Genomic DNA, 20,104 nt, shown 5'->3' on the forward strand with positions numbered 1-20,104 from the left:
CAGGGGCCAATTCTAGTAGCCGGGCGGTCGGCTCCTGGGATTTTCCAGCCCCGCTTGTCGTGTTTTGGCTGCTGTTTTCGGGTTTGTTTTCCTGTTCCGCGGGACGTTGTGTTCTCTGCGATGTTCTGCGGATCCGGGGGTTGTGTAACCGGCTTTGTTGGTGACATTTGTCTGAGAGGTTCCCTTTTTTTGTGCCACTAATCGCGCCGTTGCCAAAAAGCCGAGGGGACTGTTTGCTTTTGTCTTAAAGCCCAGATGAAATATTATAACCTGGAGCTCCGTGCCCTGCGGAGACGGGTCAGATCTTATTTATTATTATTATTATTATTCTTATTTATTATTATCATCATCATGCTGTCTTTAGAATAATAATAAATGGTTAATGTATTAACCCGCTCGTGGAGTCTAAACGTCGATTGTGCAGGAACAATAGAAAGCGATGTCCGGGTAATAAGTTAAAGGGACCCGGATGCTCAGCAAACGGTTATTATTATTATATTGGGATCCTTGGATCGTTTTACTGAACCCAAAGTCCACGGAGTGAGCGCAGGCTTCTCGGGTCCCTCCCTGTAATAAAGGATCGGGTCAGTCATGTGATACGGCGATCGCGTTAAACCCCGGAATGTCTTTTCCATGATGATTTTCTTGATCTCGGGTTATTTCCTGCTTAGCTGGGTTGTTGTTTTCTTTTTGTTTTTTTTTTTTTTGCGAAATGCAGACGCGCAGCATGCTAAATCTCTGCTCCGCTGTGATGTGACCGGCCCGGGCGATTAATACGCGTTCTGTCTGTGTGTCTGGACCGGTCCTCGATAATAACTCTCTTATTCTCTCTGCAGACATGGCTGATGAGAACGGCAGCTGCCTGGAGGTAACGTGTGTGTTTAATACTCCTTTGTGCTATCTGATGGTCAGCGGGGTTTTGGCTGCAGTCTCTGTGAGATCGGGGGTTCGGGGCTCTCTCTCCGAGACCCTTCGCACCCAGAGGCGGTGCAGACTGCCGTCTGCTTTCCAGCCGTGTTTAGTAGGCGTTTGCTGTTGCTGGGAAGCCGCGTGTCGGACTTTGCATATTTGGACAGAGATGCCTAATAACCCACGAGAATATATTAATGGTCTTTAAAACTAAATTATACTGAAGATGCCTTGAAATGTAGCCGGCAGATGCCGGGGATCTAACCGTCTCGTGTCCTCTTTGTTCAGCCGACCTTCTCCATCGGCGTAGACCTGAGAAACCGAGTCCTACAGTTTGTGGAGGAGAAGCTGCAGACCACGATGGTAAGACGCTTGTGGGAGAGCGACGGGCGCTTGGTGCTGCCACAGTTCTTGGTCTGTGACGCGTATCCGGTACCCATCAAACCCGGTACGATATACTAGCCCGCTGTTAATATATACTCTTTCTCTTGTTGACCATGAAGCTGACGGGCATCGTCATTGGAGCGGCGGTTGCCATATCCCTTATTGGGGTCATCGTGTTCATCGTCTACAGGAGGTTCAGGCTTTCCAGTAAGTGGCTTATTTACTATTGTGACTCCATATTGTGTATTTCCATGTTGAAGCCACCGGGTCCTGGAGTCAGATTGGTGTCATAGAAAGTCTTTCCTTGCCTGCGATTTCACCGTCCGCTGGGCACGGGTTGGGGATGTGGCGCGTGTCCCCGCTGGGCACGGGTTGGGGATGTGGCGCGTGTCCCCGCTGGGCACGGGTTGGGGATGTGGCGCGTGGGCCCGCTGGGCACGGGTTGGGGATGTGGCACGTGTCCCCGCTGGGCACGGGTTGGGGATGTGGCGCGTGGGCCCGCTGGGCACGGGTTGGGGATGTGGCGCGTGTCCCCGCTGGGCACGGGTTGGGGATGTGGCGCGTGTCCCCGCTGGGCACGGGTTGGGGATGTGGCGCGTGTCCCGTGTGGCACGTAAGTGGCTTTGCGCTGCAGAAGAGGCCAGAACAGGACTTCTCACACGGCCTCCTCACGTATCATTATCAGTATCCTAAACCCAAACCCAGTAAACAGACCTTCCAGTTACGTTTATTACGTGACTGGATCTGGCTCAGCTTGGGCCGGACGCTCGCAGTTATCTCAGCAACCAAATCTCTCCCCGATAGAACCGTGCAGAATGTTTTAATAATGAGCTGTAATCGCCATCTGGCAGCCGGCTGATCTCCGCTTCCATTAGCAGCCGAGTTCTGCGGATACAATTCACAGCGGAGATCCAGAGAAAAGGGACTTTGATTTATTTACTCTGCTCGATGTGCAGCCCCATATGCAAATTACTTTTTATACTATACTGATTAGATGCTGTTTATGAGCTGGGAAATGGGGGGGGGGTGTAATATTGTCCACAGATGGGACTATAATAATGTAATGTGGCCCTGAATATTACAACTGTCTAATGTCTTATTGCAGAGCAGCAGCAGCCAGAAGTTCCCCGGTACCGGTTCAGGAAAAGAGACAAAGTCATGTTTTACGGGCGGAAGATAATGCGGAAGGTTTGTGCGATGAGGGTCTCCTTGTCTCCTCTACAAGCTTTGGTCCCTTTTATTGGGAATATGTTTTGAAGACAATGTTTTCTGCTTATTCTGGCGTCTCTGTGATGTCATGTAACGGTTGTTTTAAATGTATTCGCTGACCTTTCCCGAGCTTTATTGATTAAATAAATTCTCTGTAGCCGAGCGTAGCTCTCGTCCCAGCCATAGCCCTCCTGCATCCTTCGTAATGGAGACCCCCGTGGTCAGCCCTTCCGCGCCGGGCTCGTGTCATCCAGGTAAGTAGACAGAGGCCGGCAGGCCACTCACTGGTCTTGGCGTGGGGCAGAATGACTCACAGCCGCCAGTGTATTAAATCTGGCGATACGGCCCCGGGGGGCCCATCTCACCATCAGATCAGAGTTCCTGAAAGGCTGAGTGGGATTGAAATCGTGGGAATTGGCAGAATTAACCTGTAAACTACAAAACAGCAACTTCTGGAGTCCAGACTTCTGGATACTGTCTGTGAGTGCGCTGCATAAGTGACTATTAAGCAAAATCACGCAGTAAACAGAACCCTGGGGCCATTCCACCCCGGGGTAACTCAGCTGCCCTGTATCAATGCAGTCTCCTCTCGCCTCTGGCACTGAAAAGGTTAAGACGAGGTGACTGGGTCAGACCGAGCTGGTACCTCCAGCTATTGGTGCGTTATAGAGTCATCGATTCCCAAATCCTCACCCCGCTGGGAGCGTCCATTAAGCTGTGACTCATTATTCCTCCCCTGTGAGAGAACCCGATAAGAGCTTTGGTAAGAGGGATATGCCCTGGAAAGCGCAGATCTTCCAAGATGTAGATTTCTAATACTAACTTTATCACAGGGTTCGCTAAATAAAGCCCGGTCAGTTTGTGGAGGTAAATAGTACTTCGCTCGCTGTAAGCGGAAGCCGTAAGTCCCTATTTCCTCCAAGGCAGATTCAGGCACGTGCCGGTTGCAGGTGGTCTCGCCGCACTGTGGGGGGCTTTGGTTTATTGTAATGAAAACCTTTCTGCCAGATACTGGATGTGCCTGCAATGATGGTAAATGTTGCCACTTGCATTGCTCATTTACCGCCAGCAGGTGGCGATAGTGAACCAGACTTTGCCCCGAGTAGCGGTCAGTTATCGGTAAAAATGGGATATTTAATGTTTTTTTTAAATAGAAAAATGGGCTTAAAAATGGATAAAGCTGTAGCGGCCCAAGAGTTGAGTTTGATTCCTTTTATTGGGCCAACAATAAATAAGGTTATGTTTGGGATCTCTAGAAGAAGAGACCTCTGAGGTCCTGAAAGCTTTTGTAATTAAACCTCGTTTTCTGTGTTGCTCCCGATGTGTATTTACAGTCGGGTGTAGCAGATTAACGTTATTCATTTCTGAATAATTTCTCAGTAATCGCTGCTGTCCCGTTCTCGCAGGTCACTACTCTTCCAAACACTTTGGTTGGGAGTACGGTTGCCAGACCCCGGAGTAGGAAGCGAACCAGAGTCCTGACTTTGGCTAAAAGGTAAGTAATCTCGCAAGGCCCCCTCTCTATGGGAAACCTACCTCCATAGCTTTAAATGCACCCTGCTATATGGGCGACTGTAGAGGAGTCCTTACCCAGCTGGTGCCCTTTTGCCAACGTGTTGGAAAGACCGGGATCAGCTGTTGGTGTGCCGAGGAACATGTCCGCAGCGTTCGGCTTCTTCTTTCTGTTTTCAGAATACTCCGTTTTAAGAAAGAATACCCCACGCTGCAGAAGAAGGAGCCGCCGCCGTCGCTCCTGGAAGCAGATCTCACCGAGTTTGACGTGAAGAATTCTCACTTACCCTCTGAAGTTCTCTACATGCTGAAAAATGTCAGGTATGAGCTAAAATAACCACGGGCCCCGGCAGGTGTGTACAACCGGCGGCCTGTTCTGCACGACGTCGAGAAGTATTCTCGTTACTGGCCTTCTGGAAACACACGCTTTAAGCGGCCCCCCGTCCAGCGCTCGGCTGACTTCCCCCCCTCTCTGACCTCCGGCAGGGTGCTCGGTCACTTCGAGAAGCCTCTGTTCCTGGAGCTTTGCAAGCACATGGTGTTCGTGCAGCTACACGAAGGGGAATACATCTTCCGCCCGGGGCAGCTGGATAACAGTATCTACGTGGTGCAGGACGGCATATTGGAAGTCTGCATTCAGGAGAACGTAAGTGAGCGTGCGCAGGGTATATGGGGTAACTTCTGTAGGGCCGCACCGCCAGCCAAAAGCCAATTGTTTTTGGGCTGAATGGCCCCCCACGAGTCTGCCGCTGTAAATGTATTGGTGGTCAAATAGAGCCCCTTATTTGATCACCCTGTTTATTGTCCTATAATATATGTGTGTTTTGCTTTTCAGGACGGGAATGAGATGGTGGTGAAAGAGGTTCCCCCTGGAGACAGCGTCCACAGTTTGCTCAGCATTCTCGACGTTATAACCGTGAGTTCAGTGTTTACGATGATGTCATAAAATGCATGACGCGGGGATGGCGATAACCCTGCGTACTTATGGTACAAACATATGTATGTATATTTTAAAAAATAGTATTCAGCTTATGTCTCTTGTGCTTAGACGCCAAAACCCCTTCAAAATAATCAGTCCCTTGGCCAATAGGCTGAATGCACACTTAAAATACCCCAAATAATTCATAATATATATATATAATATTTTTAATGCTGTAGTGGTTTGGGTGAAGGAACCGTTTTGAATATATTAAATTGATTAACCTTTTGAGTGGCAGTGCAGAGGGTAGTTTTTTTGCGTGTGCCGGCGATGAGGTCAGATAGAGGAATACGTTCCCTGTCTCACTCCCCGTCCTACGCAGATACGCAGAACGTGCCCTGTAATCTGAATTTAAGTCCGGGCTGTCTGCTCCCTGTGGACTCGCGTTCTCTGCTTCTGCCCCGGGGAATTTTCTTGGCAGTTGTTATAATTTTTTTGTTTCTGCTGACAAATGAATATCTTAGATTCCGGTGTTTTATATAATTCCCCCCCCCCCACACACACACTTATTAAATGAGCCATGGAAACGTATTCTCCATGCTGACGCTCGAGGGATGTAACATTTTATACGAAGCGCCCTGCGGTTCCACTGAGCGATGATCTCTCCGTATTTTTATTTAGATGTGTTTAACCCTTTCAGTTACAGTTTCAGTGCATTGCAACGTAAGGGCACGTTGACACATCAGTCTCCCTATTAGAAGGGTTACCTGTCATCCCATCCAGTTCTGCTTGGTCCTTACCCGGTTTATAAGATGCCATGATTATCTGATAAGTGTGTAGTCCGTGGCCCGCGTGCTAAATTAATTTTTGGAATTAAATTAACTTTTTAATGAAACTTTATGAAATTTGTCCCATTTATCCCTCTCTCAGGGACACCCGGCTCCTTATAAAACCGTTTCGGCCAGAGCTGCCACCGCCTCCACCGTCCTGCGGCTTCCCGCCAACGCCTTCCAGGACGTCTTTGCCAAATACCCGGAGACGCTCGTCCGGGTCGTCCAGGTAACCGCCCCGCAAGAAAATCCATGCTTTTACCTGTAAACCCCCTGCGGCTGGAAATAAATGTGTCGGCAAAAAAAAGGCTGACGGCTGTCTACTGACAGGACCGTGCACGGCAAAGGAGACGCGGGCAGCAGGGGGCCGAGGTGGACGGTGTGATGGGGGAATGGGAAGTGTTTATCTTTTTACCAGCGTTGTCGAACTCCCTGCGTCTCTCTAGCTGTGCCGTACCCGCTGCTGGATGGTTTATATCACGGAGTGCGCTGTGCTGTCTTTATGCCGGCGGGTGCCATGTGTTTTTTTTTAAAAACATTTTTAATGTCTCTGTAAATGCTGGGGGGGCTTCTATACGTTTCTCTGTGTCTGCGGGGGTCCGCTGTGTGGGTGCCGGCGGGGCGCTGTGCGGGGGTCCGCTCGTTGCTAACTTCACTGTACCTTCCTGCAGATTATTATGGTGCGACTTCAGCGAGTGACTTTCCTGGCACTACATAACTACTTGGGTCTGACCACCGAACTCTTCAACTCCGTAAGTATCGCGATATCGGGGTGGTTCAATTATTTTCTGGCGAGCCAGGTCTTTGCCCCCCGGACCAGCCCAGCTGTTATCTGTAAAAATGAATGAAATGAAATGGCTTCCGTATTGTGCCGTCACCGCCGTGTGAGAGGAAGGGGGGTTACGTAGAAGGTCCTCTGCACGCCAGCCGGCAGCGTTATTTCCACGTGTGCTCGTATGTACAGATTAACGCAGATCTTGTGTGTTATTGGAGACTGCAAACTGTTACAGGGGTATTAGGCAAACCCTTTGGGGCTTCTGGGGTTTAATATTTCCCCCGAAACGATGTTCCTTGACACGTGAAGCGTAATTTACGTCTGCCGGGTCCGCTGTAAAATGAACCCATTAATCTCCCCCTTCTCTCTCTGCTGGAAACCGGTCCCCGGCTAGCCTTTAAAATGAACAAGCTGCCAATTTAAGCATCGGAGCGAGCGCCCCCCCTCCGCGGCAGGAGGACACGCGTGTTTATCCATGCGGTCTCCGTGCCCCCGATCTCATTTCAGCCGTCGCTTCCTGTAAAATGGTTAATGAAGCTTCGCAAATAAATGGCGCCCATACTTTATTTCTGGAGCGCGGCGGTAGGTTTGGGTTTTAATGTCTGTTTTTTATACCGTGATGTTATATATTCCTGAAACCTTTTCACAGAATATTTGAGTATTTCAGGACGATACGCCTCTCGCCGCTTTGTTGGGTGAAGTTTCACCAAAACTGCTGTTTTTACGTAGTTTTCTGGGGTCCTTTTAATCTGGAGCCGTTTAAACCGTTAAACGCACTGTAGGTGTGACGGCTGTAGCTGTTATGCCTCTTAATGAACCCAAACAAGTTCAGAGCCGGTTCTTAAGGTCTCCTCGTCGCCGCCTGCTCTGGTTGGCGGATCCCCATATCACACTCCCGAGTTTTTTTTTGTTGTTTTTTGTTCTGTAGGAGAGCCAGGCCATTCCTTTGCTGTCGGTAGCGAGTCTGACCTCCGGAAGCGGTAAAAGTATCAAGAAACAGACGTCCACCGTGTCCACCGACGAGGATCACGGAGGAACCGCTGAGAAGGCCGTGGAGTGTCTGCCGGATCCGGACGCAGGAGTCCTGGGTAATTCCCAAGCCGCGTTACTCTGTTTTGTTGCCCGTAATGGATTGATGGTGACTTACAGAGGCAGAGATTTCTCTCCAGGGAGGGATAATTAAACCCGAGATCACGTATCGGAAACCCACCTTACCTGTAGGGCAGCCATCTTAACTACTGGAAACAGGACTTTCAGAGCGAAGGGAGTTCAGTTTATTTTACGAACGCCGTATTTTTTAGCATCTAAGAAAAATAATGTAAAAATTTAACAAAACAACCGTCTGAGCTGCATATAGATGCGGTTACCATTTCCAGAACGTTTTGTATCCTGGAAAGCAATGTGTGTGTGTGTGTGTGTGTGTGTATATATATATATATATATATATATATATATGTGTGTGTGTGTGTGAGAATGTGTTTAATTCCTTGCACTTGCTATAATAGCTCTATCGCTTCTCCAGCTGAGGGGTAAGTAACTCTTTCCGCGCTGAGTATACGGCGATGTGTAGCGAAGGTGATTATATTTTGGGAAACGCGTCCCCCCTGTACTTTCCGTGCTGCCGGTGACTTTATGCAGAGACCCCGGAGTTCATGGACCCCCGTTTGTTGCATCTGTTTATGAGTAACGTGTATTCTGGCCGCTCGTATCGGGAATACTATCTGTGGCATGTGGGTCACGGAGATGATTTATAGGACTTATTTGGAATTACTCGCGCACGTACACTCGCGCACATACTCACACATGTTCTCCGACTCACTCGTAAGAGGTTTTTGTGCTGTGACGTTTTCCTGCCCATTTAATTTCAGACCCCAGCAAGTTCTCTGCCGTTGACGGCTCGGTCAGTGGTCACAGGAGAAGCCGGTCATCTTCCAACCTGGCCGACATCCCCGGTGAGAGCCCCCCGTCCTTATTCACTGTAACTTGCACCCCGATTATCCAACTAAACGCTCCTCGTTCTATTTTCATTATTACCACACATGACGGCGACTTTTTGGTCACATGACGTAAAGTCGTTTTCATGTCTGAAGATTATCGCGGCAGCGGCGCACGGCGAGTCTTCCTTTCCACATCATGTTTCAGGTCCATCCAGCATCCAGAGAGTTAAAACGAGACCCCCCCTGCCGGTTCCATTCCTCTCTTTGCGTGTTAGGACCCGTCTCCCTCCCCCACCGGGTCTCCTCTCGATTGCGAGACGCCTGATTCCTCCCCGCTCTGTGATCAGTTAGAAAGTAGCCTATTTTCCCATCTCATGTCGCTTCTCCGCTCCTGATTCGCCTATTTTTAGCTCCTCACGTTAGATTAATTAACACATCTCTGTGTTTCGACGTGAGCGCAACCACGACAAAACGTGTATCAAACCACGGGGCAAATTTCTGTCTTTTCTGCCCCAGCAAGTGGCGCTTTAATGGGTCACGATCATCCTCATCATCCCTGCCGCTGTTCATTCAAACCACGGACCGGGGAGGTTTTATGCGATGCAGGCGTTAGCGGCATAAATATTATTACATTTAATGGTTTTGGGGTTTGTTTGTTTTTTTTGGCTCGTTAATCTTCCTCCATTTTTAGGCCGTATTGGTTGCCGGAATATATAAATACAGGCTTTAGTGAAATTTACAATATTTTGACATTTTCATCTTGCGTCTTTTGAGCCCCAGAACTGCCGTCGGTTGCAGCAGGAAGTGATGGGTGCTGCAGATAATTACTTCCCCCAGTTTAGGAAACCGATGTTAAATATATGAGTGTGAATGGATGGTAATAGTCGCCATGTGGAGGAAAGATGGAGATGAGTCTATTTAGAGATATGAGATAATATGCTGAATTTGTCTAATATGTAAAACCTTTGTTTTTTTTTTTTAACAGGGAGCCCCAAGGCAACCAAATCCGATATGGACATGGCTTACGAGCGCGCCCGCGTGAGTCTCACCCCCGACGACCCGCCGCCGAGCCCTATAATCAACAAGGTAGGGAGCGAGAATGAATTCCTGTTCGGTCCTGCGCAGACAATCTGGAGGAGATAATAGATGAAGGAGCTGGAAACGAGGGGCGCTGAGACGCGAAGCCACTTTCGCTCCCGTTATTATCACATTTCAGCGACAGACGGACCCCATAGCGTTACGTGACCGGGCATGTCTGGGACCGGCTGGTGGGGTGCGTTCCAAAAATGACTTGTCACTATAGCAGACAAAGACACGTGTCCTGGCGGCGTGTACGTTCCGTGTGCCGGCGTTGGGGCCGTTTAGTCCGAGCTAATGTCCCTTTAAATGCACAGTGCGGGGGGGTGGGTACGCGCCACATGACCCCCAGTGCCCCAAAACAAATAAAAATGCCTCTAATCAGTGTTTGTAGAGGACGAGGTCGTGGCTGTCGTGTCGGGTGGGAATGGTGGGCAGCGAATGCCGTGTGTGGTGGTCACACGTTAAACCTTCCTGTGTTTTTAGCCCATCCTGAAGAAGTCGGTGACCGTCACGGAGACGCCGTCGGCCGTCTATCACTACAAGGAGGAAGATCTGCTCATCCCGGAGTTCAGCGTCAACAGGCACATTAACGCCATGTTTGATGCCGCAAAAAAAGATCTCTCGACCCTGATGAAGCTGCAGGTGAGTAACGAAGTGGTTACAGGGAAGCGATCATATATCAGAGGGCTGTTTGTTCCAATTACCGTGTTCTGAGATTAAAGCCCGCACAGGGTAGGCATATGGCTCCTGAATCAAGATAAATGGAACCAAATTATTATGGATTTGGTGCTGCACTCTAACGATGACGCGGCCGGTACCCTCGTGGAATATCTGCCGATGTATTTTCCGGCATTATCTGTTCCCTGATATAAAATGCATTAAATTGACCCTTTTTTATCCACATGTCCCGCGATCTTCATGTTTAAATACCGTTCCCTCTCTCTCTGTGAGCCGGCAAAGCCCTCCCCATGCGCGGTCGGAGACTATGTGCTGACATTGGCGGTTCTTAATGCCGCGTCTGCTCTGTGTTTTTCGTGTGCCCGAAATGCCCTCCGGATAATGGGTTCCATGGTTTTGTTTTGCTGACAAATTAATGAGCGATTTTTAGCGTTAATTTAGCGTTAAATCGCCGTTAATTTAGCACGGTTTGTGATGTTCCTTTCCGCGGCTCTCGGTGTTAAACCGCCGCGTTCTTGGAACCAGGTTCTGCCGCCTGGCAGAGTTGGCAATGATCTCCCCGCGAGCCGCAGGAAACGGTCGTAAAGGGATTTCTGGATGCTGGTAATCAAGAGATAAGAGGAAGCCGGTAATAACCAGCGATCTGCATCTCACCGTTAAACACGATTACCGATTTAAATACCCCCCCCCCAGGAGGTCCCCGGCTGACGAGGGTAAGACCGGCCACTATGGGGTTAACGGCGCATGTCAGCATCTGACGCTGTCTGAAAATAACCCCTTAATTATGTTGCTTATGAAATGAATCATGAAACGGATCCTCGACTTGAACTGAAATCGCTTTGAATAATTACAGCCCCGCGCCCCGTAATTACCTTCAAACATCGCGTCCCTCCAGATACATTCCAGCGGGTCCTCCCACGGCCCCCGAGTGCCGTTACCGCCGATTATCCCCCAAATAGACCCGTCCGCTCGCTCCCAAACCCCGCCGGCTCCTTATTGACTCGTCGAGCGGATCGTACGAGTTCTCTGCGTTCTTCTAGAACAAAGACTACAGATCTACAGCGAGGGCAGCGTGAAAAAAACTTACTAACCCAAGCAATGCACCAAGTGACCGGCCCCATCCGGCCCATCCAGTCCTGTCTCCTGCTGTAAAGACCTTAATCGGTCGTTGGTCTCGTCTTAGATTCAGGCGCCGTATGTCTATCCCATGCATGTTTAATCCCCTCGCTGTATTACCCTCTAATAATATAATCTAGTAATTATCCTCCAGCCTCTCAGTAAAGTAAAACTTCCTTCCATTCCATCTAAACCTCCGATCCTCTTGTTTTCAATGACAAACCTCACACGGAGGGGGGGGAAATGATATTACACCTTAAATAAAGCCATTCCGATTTGCAGCGACGAATCCCCTAACGGGTAACGAAGGAACGTGAATAATTTGTAAAGCACACCGTTTAGGCGTCGGACGCCTCCCGCTCCCCTCTGGGGCTGCTGTAGACCCAGTGTGTGTTTAATAGAGGAGAGCGGGCTGGGATTTGGGCCGTTCTGGGCTGGAATCGCTGGTTGCTCGTTAGGCTTTTGGATGCACTGCTCTCTCATATCGGGGTGCAGAGAGCCAGACCATAAGCTTTAGAGCGGCTTTCCACGCGGTGTAGATCAGCCAGACCGTCGCACTCCTATGGGCTGATGGCCGGGTTCTCCCGCAGGGGGCTGATTCTGTACGTTGTCCCGTCCTCGCACTAACTTGTGCTCTCTCCTGTCTGTCTCTCTCTCGTCTGTCTCTGTGTCTCTCTCACAGGACCCGACGCTGCTGAACGGAAGGGTGACTTTGCATCAGGTGAAAGGCTGCACCGTCTTATCAAGGCAGGGGGACCAGGTGAGTAAACGCAGCCCCGTGACCTCCCGAGCTCTGAGAGGCTGCTGCTTTGCTTGTCCCGGTCCAAGGGCAATCGCCAAAATAGCCGGTGCAACAATGTAGCCTCTTGTGATGAATGTGCAGTGGAAAAGGGTTCCGTGGGGGCGGCGCCGGCTGGATGTCGGGGGCGGCGCTAGCCGGGCTCCTTTTCTAGTAGACCCTCCCAAGTAAAATGTTGGGGTTGCTTGAAGGTGACCTGCGCGCTGCAGCCTGACATTAGTTTGTATTTTTTACCTTTGCCGGAGGTCACGCTTTGCAGCCGCTGTAAATCGGTCTCTGGCTCCCGAGGGCCGCCGCACAAACCTTAATGTGTAAAGCTTGTCATAAATTTTGGACGGCCGTTAAACTCCGAGCCTTTCATCCTCTCCTTGAATTCGTTCCCCCCCCCCCCGCGAGCGAGACGCGCCCCCTGCGGCGCAATGTACTCCCGAGTCACGGCTTCCCGTCTCGCCGGAGAAAGCAGCGGTCTGTTAAATGGCTGAAGCCCGCGGGGCGCGGGGTCCGTACGGGGACAATGAATCCGACGAGGCTCAGAAGCTGCCCCCTGCTGGCAGAGCAGTCGTTTCAGAGGCTGAGACGTCGTCATTCCCGGCAAATCCTTTCAAGTCTCCACAAAGCCGCTCGGCTCGGCTCGGATTCTTTTAATTGGCTCCGTCCCGCGGCTGCTTTGTGCCGAGCGACGGCTCCGGGGCTTTGTCATCTTCTGACGGTCCGAGAGTGTTCGTGTGTTAACTCCTTACTGCCCGCCACACACCCTATAGATTTAGATTATCAGTCGTGGGACAAAATTATTATTGAGCAAGAAATGAATGTCGTCCTACATCAGGCCCCATGTATTCAGCGTTAATGCATCTACCCCATTCCTCCTCCTTATACCCGGGGCAGGGGTGAGAATAAGGGGTCTCGGGGGTCATTTCTTAGCGTGTTTGGGGGAGGTGCTGTCACGGCTTGCTTTGGTCACGCGTCTCTCTGTATCCTCAGGACGTCAACATCCGCTTCGTGATCTCCGGCCTGCTGCACGTTTACCAGCGGAAGATCGACCGAGAGGAGGAGACGTGTCTGTTCATCACCCACCCGGGGGAGCTGGTCGGACAGCTGGCCGTCCTCACCGGGGAGCCGCTCATCTTCACCATCAAGGCCAACCGGGACTGCACCTTCCTGTCCATCTCCAAGTGCCACTTCTATGAGTGAGTAGCTCGCGGTCCACAGCGTTCTTGCTCCATTTATATATTATTTTTTTAGGGAATGCTTAATTGTCACGTGACACAAACATCATGCACTGATAGGTTGTTGCCATAGAAACTGAAAATATTCCTTATACTTTTATTTTATGTGATTAAACCTCCAGAGGAAACAATACATTGATTTGATTCTAAAGTGATTATTCGGGACACGTGGTGTTCTGTTTAATGTTTGCTGCGTCCCAGGAGCTGACGATCCGTGCTTATCGAGACCCTTATAGATCTTCTCTGGAGGGTCTCTGACCGCGGCCGCCTCTTACGGAATAAATTCACTTTCTTCCCACGATGTTCTCGCCGCCGAACTTTACAGAGGAGGGCAGACTGACGGTTTATTCGCTTCCAGATATCATACCGTTCAGATAGAGCAATCGCAGAGCCGGGGGGGGGCCCCTGGGAATGGTCGCCGGGGGGGGGGCCCTGGGAATGGTCGCCGGGGGTCCCGCCGTCTGTTTAATGTATAGATCCTCGCGGCGTTGGCCTTGTGCGACGTAATTGGGGCAGAGCCGGCTGCTTGATAAATAGATGTCCTACATACCCCGGCTTCAAACACCCCACGGGGCAATTAACCAGCTCGGGGGTTCATGCTTTCATTTGCAGTGAATCTGAATTTAACCCCTCGGTTTCCGGTGACTTTTCGCATAAATTAAACCAATCGGTTTAAAGGCTTATCTGGTGGTTTTGGGGCAGATTTATGACTTTTCTTTTTCCGTATGACGTGTAATCCGGCCTCGCATTTATTCCATTCATTTATATTTATTTATATGGCGCCTGCAGACTCCGTAGCGCTCCCAGCCCTTTGGGTTTTGTGTCTCGCTGTTTCTTGATTTTCGGGGGGTTTTAGGGGCCGTTATTTATCAGGAGATGTCAGACGGATCCGTGGGTTTCCTGCGATGTATGAAGTCGATGTACCGGATAATCCGTGCGGACGTGAGCTGCCTTCACCTGTATTTATTCATGGAGGAAAATCAAAGGGATCTCAATCTGTCCGGTGGGAAGAGAGATGGGGGGGGGGGGGGAGAGGATGGGGAGAGACATTTAAATACATAAGGATTACTGAGAGGGCGCTAGATACATGGAACAGCCTCCCAGCAGAAGTGGTAGAGGGTAATACAGTGAGGGTATTAAACATGCGCGGGATAGACATACGGCTCCTGAATCTAAGACGAGACCAACGACTGATTAAGGTTTGAGTCTTTACAGCAGGAGAAACGGGCGACTAGACGGGGGCCGGATGGGGCCGATCTGCCGGCAGGCTCTGGGTTTCGGACCGTTTTAATATCGCTCTTAATACAAGAGGTTTGTTTCTCTTGGTACCGGCTGCCGATCGCATTCACAATAATTACAATAAACAGAAATATGCATTTTATGAGCAAACTTTAGGGGAAGTTCAGGGCGATTCGGAGCCATGGAGTTAAAATACGACAGAAAGACCGCCTCTTTCTCGTCCAAGTGATTGGAATGGAGCCCGACGTGTCCTCGTTACTCCGTTAAACATGTCCGCCCCGTTTAGCTCTTTAGCGCGGAATGAAAGCTCTTCTCCCTTCCAGCTGCAGCTTCCACCGCTAGCGTTTGGAGGCCTCCATGGCAGGTGGTCACGTGACCTCTGGGCCCCTCCCCCTTGCGTCCAAACCTTGCCCAGCTGATGGCAGACCCCACTGAGACCCACTTTTTGGCCTTAGCCCATTAGCTAACCGGCCCCCGTGGGGTTCCAAGGCCCAGGCACACTCTTCACCTCCATGCAGCAGGATCATGCGCTGTTGGCTTCATCCAGCAAAATGTTAAAAACAACGTAAATAAAACAAAATACACAAACGAGAGATGAAAACGTAAAACTATCGATCTATATAGCGCCCGCGTATACCACGGCGCTGTTGTGAATATGTGACAGTTATAGGCTTTAAAAGCAGGTAAGCGGCGCATGTAGCGTTCCAGGTGGCTGTAGGTTTAGCTGCACTCTGCCGTTGGCAGCACAGAGAGGTTTTGTGTTCTCTTTGCGGTACATTGGAGCTCGGCAGAGCTGGCCGCGGCGGCACTCACTGATCGCGCTAACCTCCAAGGCTAAGTGTCTGTGGCCCCCGCGCACCGCGTCTTGTCGAAGCGCGTCGGGTCGGTCCGTTAGCAGTAAATAGATGGCGAGTGCTCGTTACCGCCGGCTCGCTGTCCTCCGTCTCCCCCGACGCCCTTTTCCCTCCAGACTGCCGTCTGAAACCCGTAATTAGATCCGAAAACAGTGTTGGGGCTGATCCGATTAATCAGTGTCATCGCCCCGTGCCGAGGAGACCGCGCTGACGGCGTGATGACAATCGAGGCTCGGAGCCAGCGAGAGACTTAACCCTTCATCTGCCACAAGCAGGGCACGTTTTTGGCGGGCGTTTGTTGGTGACTGAGCCGCCACGATCCGAATCGCCTCCGTACAACACACGGCAGCATCTGAGCTCGGCAAACGTTTCACCGCATTCCCATCCGGCGGTTAAACCGTTTTTCCCGTTTGCCGCAGAAAAGGCTGAACCCTTTGTTTAAATGAATAATTTTTTTGGTAACAGATTTAACCCCCCCCCCCCCCCCCCGGATCTGCTTGCTAACGGTGCGTGTCTCCTCTGTTGCGTGTTTTGCGCAGGATCATGCGGGAGCAGCCCAGCGTGGTGCTCGGCGTGGCCCACACCGTGGTAAAGCGGATGTCTCCCTTCGTGCGGCAGGTGGATTTCGCGTTGGATTGGATGGAAGTGGAGGCCGGACGGGCCGTGTACAGGCAAGAGCGCAGTCCCTGGGAGGGGGGGCACAATGATAGATGGGATAAGAAGTCACCTGACCTCAAGCAGCCATAATGAACGGTTAAGGAAAGGGTCAGTTTAAAGGGACACCTCATCCGTGTGCGAGGAGGATGACTCCCATCACCTGATCCGCACTCTGTTGCTAGTCCTTGTGTTTATTGTAGGACCCTTTGCCGGGGGCTTTTGGCGTGCCCCCCCCCCCATATAATCCACGGCCCTCTGTCCTTTTCGTTTGCAGGCAGGGAGATAAATCGGATTCCACGTACATCGTCCTGAACGGGCGACTCCGATCCGTCATCAGGAAGGACGACGGGAAGAAGCAGCTGACCGGTGAATACGGCCGCGGAGACCTGATCGGGGTGGTGAGTCCGCTTTTTATTGGTGTGAGAGCGCAGGAGGCGGGGATCTCCTTGGCCAATCGGTACAGCTTATTAATACGATTAGCAGAGGTTAGACTCCGGCCCGAATGTTGGACTGTGGGCTAAGAATGCTGTAACTGGGTGGGGCTAATTTAACCACACCCACTTTGTGTGACTAGGCGGGGCATCATTTAACCGTGCCTACTTTGCGTGAGTAGATGGGGGCTAACTAGATTGGACTAAGGTTGGGTTATATTTGACCACTCCTGCTAAATGGGTGTGGCTATGTGACCACACCCATTCCGTGCCAATACTAGCACACGTGTTCTGGTCTCTGTATGAGAAGCCGTGTCTGAATGCCTGGAATAGGATAGGTGAAGATGTAGCAGGGTGACCGAGGAGCTGGCGGGGGGCCATGGCTCTGTCTGCAGAGGGTAAATTTATTACCGCTTTCTCCGGGGCGCGCTGCAGATCGTTACGAAGGCTTTCTAAGTGTTGGCGTTGGCACAAATGGGGCATAAATCTTTGAAGCCGCGGCGCGTTCATGCGATGGGGGGAGGGGTGCGCCGTCCGTCCGTCCTCCAGACTTCACGTCCCGTGTCTGATTTATACTTTAATCCCAATCAGCAGATTTCATGGTGGTTCTCGTGTATCTAAGCTCATCACCTCCAGCCGTCCCCACCGGTTATTTCCCACGCGGGGCCACACGCCTTGCTGAGCCAATTCTCCCCAAACCTATTTTTCGATCTGTGGCCCCCAAAGCACGAGGCCCACTAAACCTCTCCATTAACTGCGGTGGAGCACGAACACGCGGAGCCGTCCTCCGGCCGACGCGAATCGATTAACCCATAAACGCTATAAAGTCGCCGTTTCCACGCTGCCAAAAGTAGCGTTTCTTTTGGCAAAGATTCCCAGCGCCGGAGCCCCCCGTGGGCCGCAGTGCGCCGGCAGAAATCTTTCCCGGGGAGTTGATACATTTTGGATTGCGTTGTTACATTGTATCGTGTCTTGTTTTTGTCGCAGCCCCCGTGATGGTTTTTTGTTAGGGGGTCCGTTGTGTCCCCTTAATAACTATGTATTTTTCCGCGAGTATCCGCCCTCTGCAGACGTAAAGTGCTTTCTCTGTGAAGCCGCCGACGCGTTTCCCCCGGGACGTTACGCGGACCCTCCGAAAATAGCTCTGACCTTGCGATGTTTCTTTTTCAGTCTAAACGCTGAAAATAATCCGTGACGCACTTTTAAGATAAAACGCCGTCTGTTCTGTCAGTTGCTAGGTAAGCTTTATAATCCCCGCTAATTGCTCGCGTTACCAACAGCTCGGCCGCTACGGGGGCTTTCAGGCTCCGCGTGGTCTCCTGGTTGCCGTGAGTCTTGACAGCGCGGCCTCCTGCCGTGTTACCGAAACGCAGCGGGTCAGACGTGACGACCAACTTCCGGCCGCTCGGAGGGGCGCGCAACCCGGCCCCCGGCCGCTCGGAGGGGTGCGGATCCCGGCCCCTGGCCGCTCGGAGGGACTCTGATCCCGGCCCCTGGATTCCAAATAATGGCTCGGAGGGACGCGGAAGCCGGTGTCTTTCTGTTTACACCGGCCGCGCTCTCACGTATCGTTTAGATCTCTCTGGAGTCCTGCGCCAGTTACACGTTGAGCGGTTCCCTGGGGTTCTAAGGGTTACCGGAGCGGCCGCCGATCGGTTACCCGCTTCTCCGTTTATCGTTTCAGGTGGAAGCGTTAACCCACCAGCCGAGAGCCACCACGGTGCACGCCGTGCGAGACTCGGAACTGGCCAAGCTACCCGAGGGAGCCCTGACGTCCATCAAACGCAAGTTCCCCCAGGTAACGGATAAACGGGAGATCGCCTTAAATGGATCAGAACTGCAGCAAATCCCATGATGCTCGGCCGGCCACTTAGAACAGTCAATTCTGCATATTGAGAAATAAAGCTTAAAAAAGGCTGAATTGTGAGTGTTGGCGTAGCGGGGGTTAACGTGACGCATTTACGGATCAGTAACCGGAACCGATAATTCCGATAAAACCCAAATGCATGAAAACCGATATATTTTATCTCCGGCGGAGCGTCTCTGTAATAAAATCCCTCGTTCTTCTCCCGCCGCGTCCAGGTCGTGACCCGACTCATCCACCTCCTCGGGGAGAAGATACTCGGCAGCTTACAGCAGGTCAACGGACCCCTTACCGGTGAGAATCTGCCCTCGGGCAACTGTGGGGGAGGGGGGTCTGGGGCAAACCGCTGACTTGTAACTTTTGACAGACTGCAAATCCGGGGAGGACAGTGTCGGGTTTATTAGAGCCCGATACCGTGTCCCAGAGCTTGCACTCTATTTTAATACCCTAATTCTTCTCTCTCGGGCTTGTAATCCGCCGAGGGGCCGCCGGGGTTCAGGTCGGGGCAGCCGGTATTAATCTGTGTTGCGCCGGTCGGTAAAGTGTAGGGAAGTTCAAGTGATTGCAGGTGAAGCGTCGGTCGTGGTCCTCGTGTCAGAATTTGAAAATTCAAACTCAAAGCGTAGACGATCACTCTCAGCCGACACGAGAGTCGCCCTCAATAACTTGTCGCCCCCCCCCGCGTCGGGGGGTAATCTCTCCTCGCCTGCCTTCATTCCTTAATGTCGAGGCAAATCTGTTCAACTCGCTCTCTCTGCCAGGTCAGCGAGAATAATTGAGCTCGCCCTGGGATGTAACCATGGCAACAACATGGTGAGTCATCCTCCCAGCGGAGATGAAGCGGCCGCCTGCGTCGGAGATCTGCTCCGACAGCGCACCTGATCGCCGGCAGCCGGAGGTGGGGGGGGGCGGATTTACCGCGAGGAGAGCGAAGAGCTTAACATCCATCACTAAGACATGAAAAAAAGATGTCTGCCGTCTGCGCGTGTTTTACATTCCTTATCTTCAATAACCCGGCTCCTCGTACTTGGAACGCGGCATTCTCCTGACTCAGTGTCAGCGACGTGTTCTAACTGGCGCAGGACTCGGGAGACGCCCTGAGACTCTAAATCTCTCCTCGCTAGGAAACTCGCAAATAACGGTGTCAGAAAGCCACACCTCTAACCACACCCCCTATCACACCCCTTAGACCCAAAGTGCCCTTTATGCCGTCGGATTCTGCTGGCTGGATTGATTAGTAATGCCTGTGGGGTCATCGTGGGGATGAGCGCTGATTGATTATATTTCTTTCCGCCATTTTTCCTCTAGGGCACGGGCTGGGGCTACACACCACGGGCAACAAATGGGATTCTGGGAACCCGGCCAGTAACCTCTCCACCGTGGCCATCCTGCCGGTGTCTGAGGACGTTCCTCTGACGGCCTTCACTCTGGAGCTGAAACATGCGCTGAGCGCAGTCGGTAAGTGCTGGCGAGATGCGTACAGCGCTGGGGTGGCATAATTTGGCACCAAGGTGGCAGGGCAGTTTATAAAGGGTGTCAGGGGGGTGATTTGCAGTAATGATTGCGCGTCCGCCTGATTTCACTGAACCGCTAATCCGCGTTGGGGAGGAAAAAGTAGTAATGGGGTTTATTATTTTATATAATTTCTGGAATCGGACGAATGATTTGCGGCGGCGGCTGGTATC

General features: G+C 51.5%; 1 protein-coding gene across 1 annotated transcript; it reads left to right on the forward strand.

Annotated features, from left to right (window-relative positions):
- Nucleotides 1-838: 838 nt before the first annotated feature.
- LOC149273360 (patatin-like phospholipase domain-containing protein 7) lies at nt 839-19,877 on the forward strand (the record flags this gene model as incomplete). The annotated part of the gene is made up of 21 exons (XM_089506440.1): nt 839-868; nt 1,198-1,272; nt 1,413-1,500; nt 2,399-2,481; nt 3,909-3,997; nt 4,195-4,335; nt 4,501-4,660; nt 4,850-4,930; nt 5,864-5,992; nt 6,435-6,515; nt 7,467-7,626; nt 8,407-8,490; nt 9,461-9,561; nt 10,039-10,197; nt 12,032-12,109; nt 13,130-13,335; nt 16,007-16,138; nt 16,399-16,522; nt 18,240-18,353; nt 18,638-18,713; nt 19,728-19,877. Coding segments are annotated over exons 1-21 (2,341 nt in total), but the record flags the coding sequence as incomplete, so codon positions are not given.
- Nucleotides 19,878-20,104: the final 227 nt, after the last annotated feature.

The sequence above is a fragment of the Sceloporus occidentalis genome, unplaced genomic scaffold, assembly GCF_023333645.1.
Source record: "Sceloporus occidentalis isolate IW3139 unplaced genomic scaffold, rSceOcc1.0.p SCAF_384, whole genome shotgun sequence".
NCBI classification, from domain to species: Eukaryota; Metazoa; Chordata; class Lepidosauria; order Squamata; family Phrynosomatidae; genus Sceloporus; species Sceloporus occidentalis.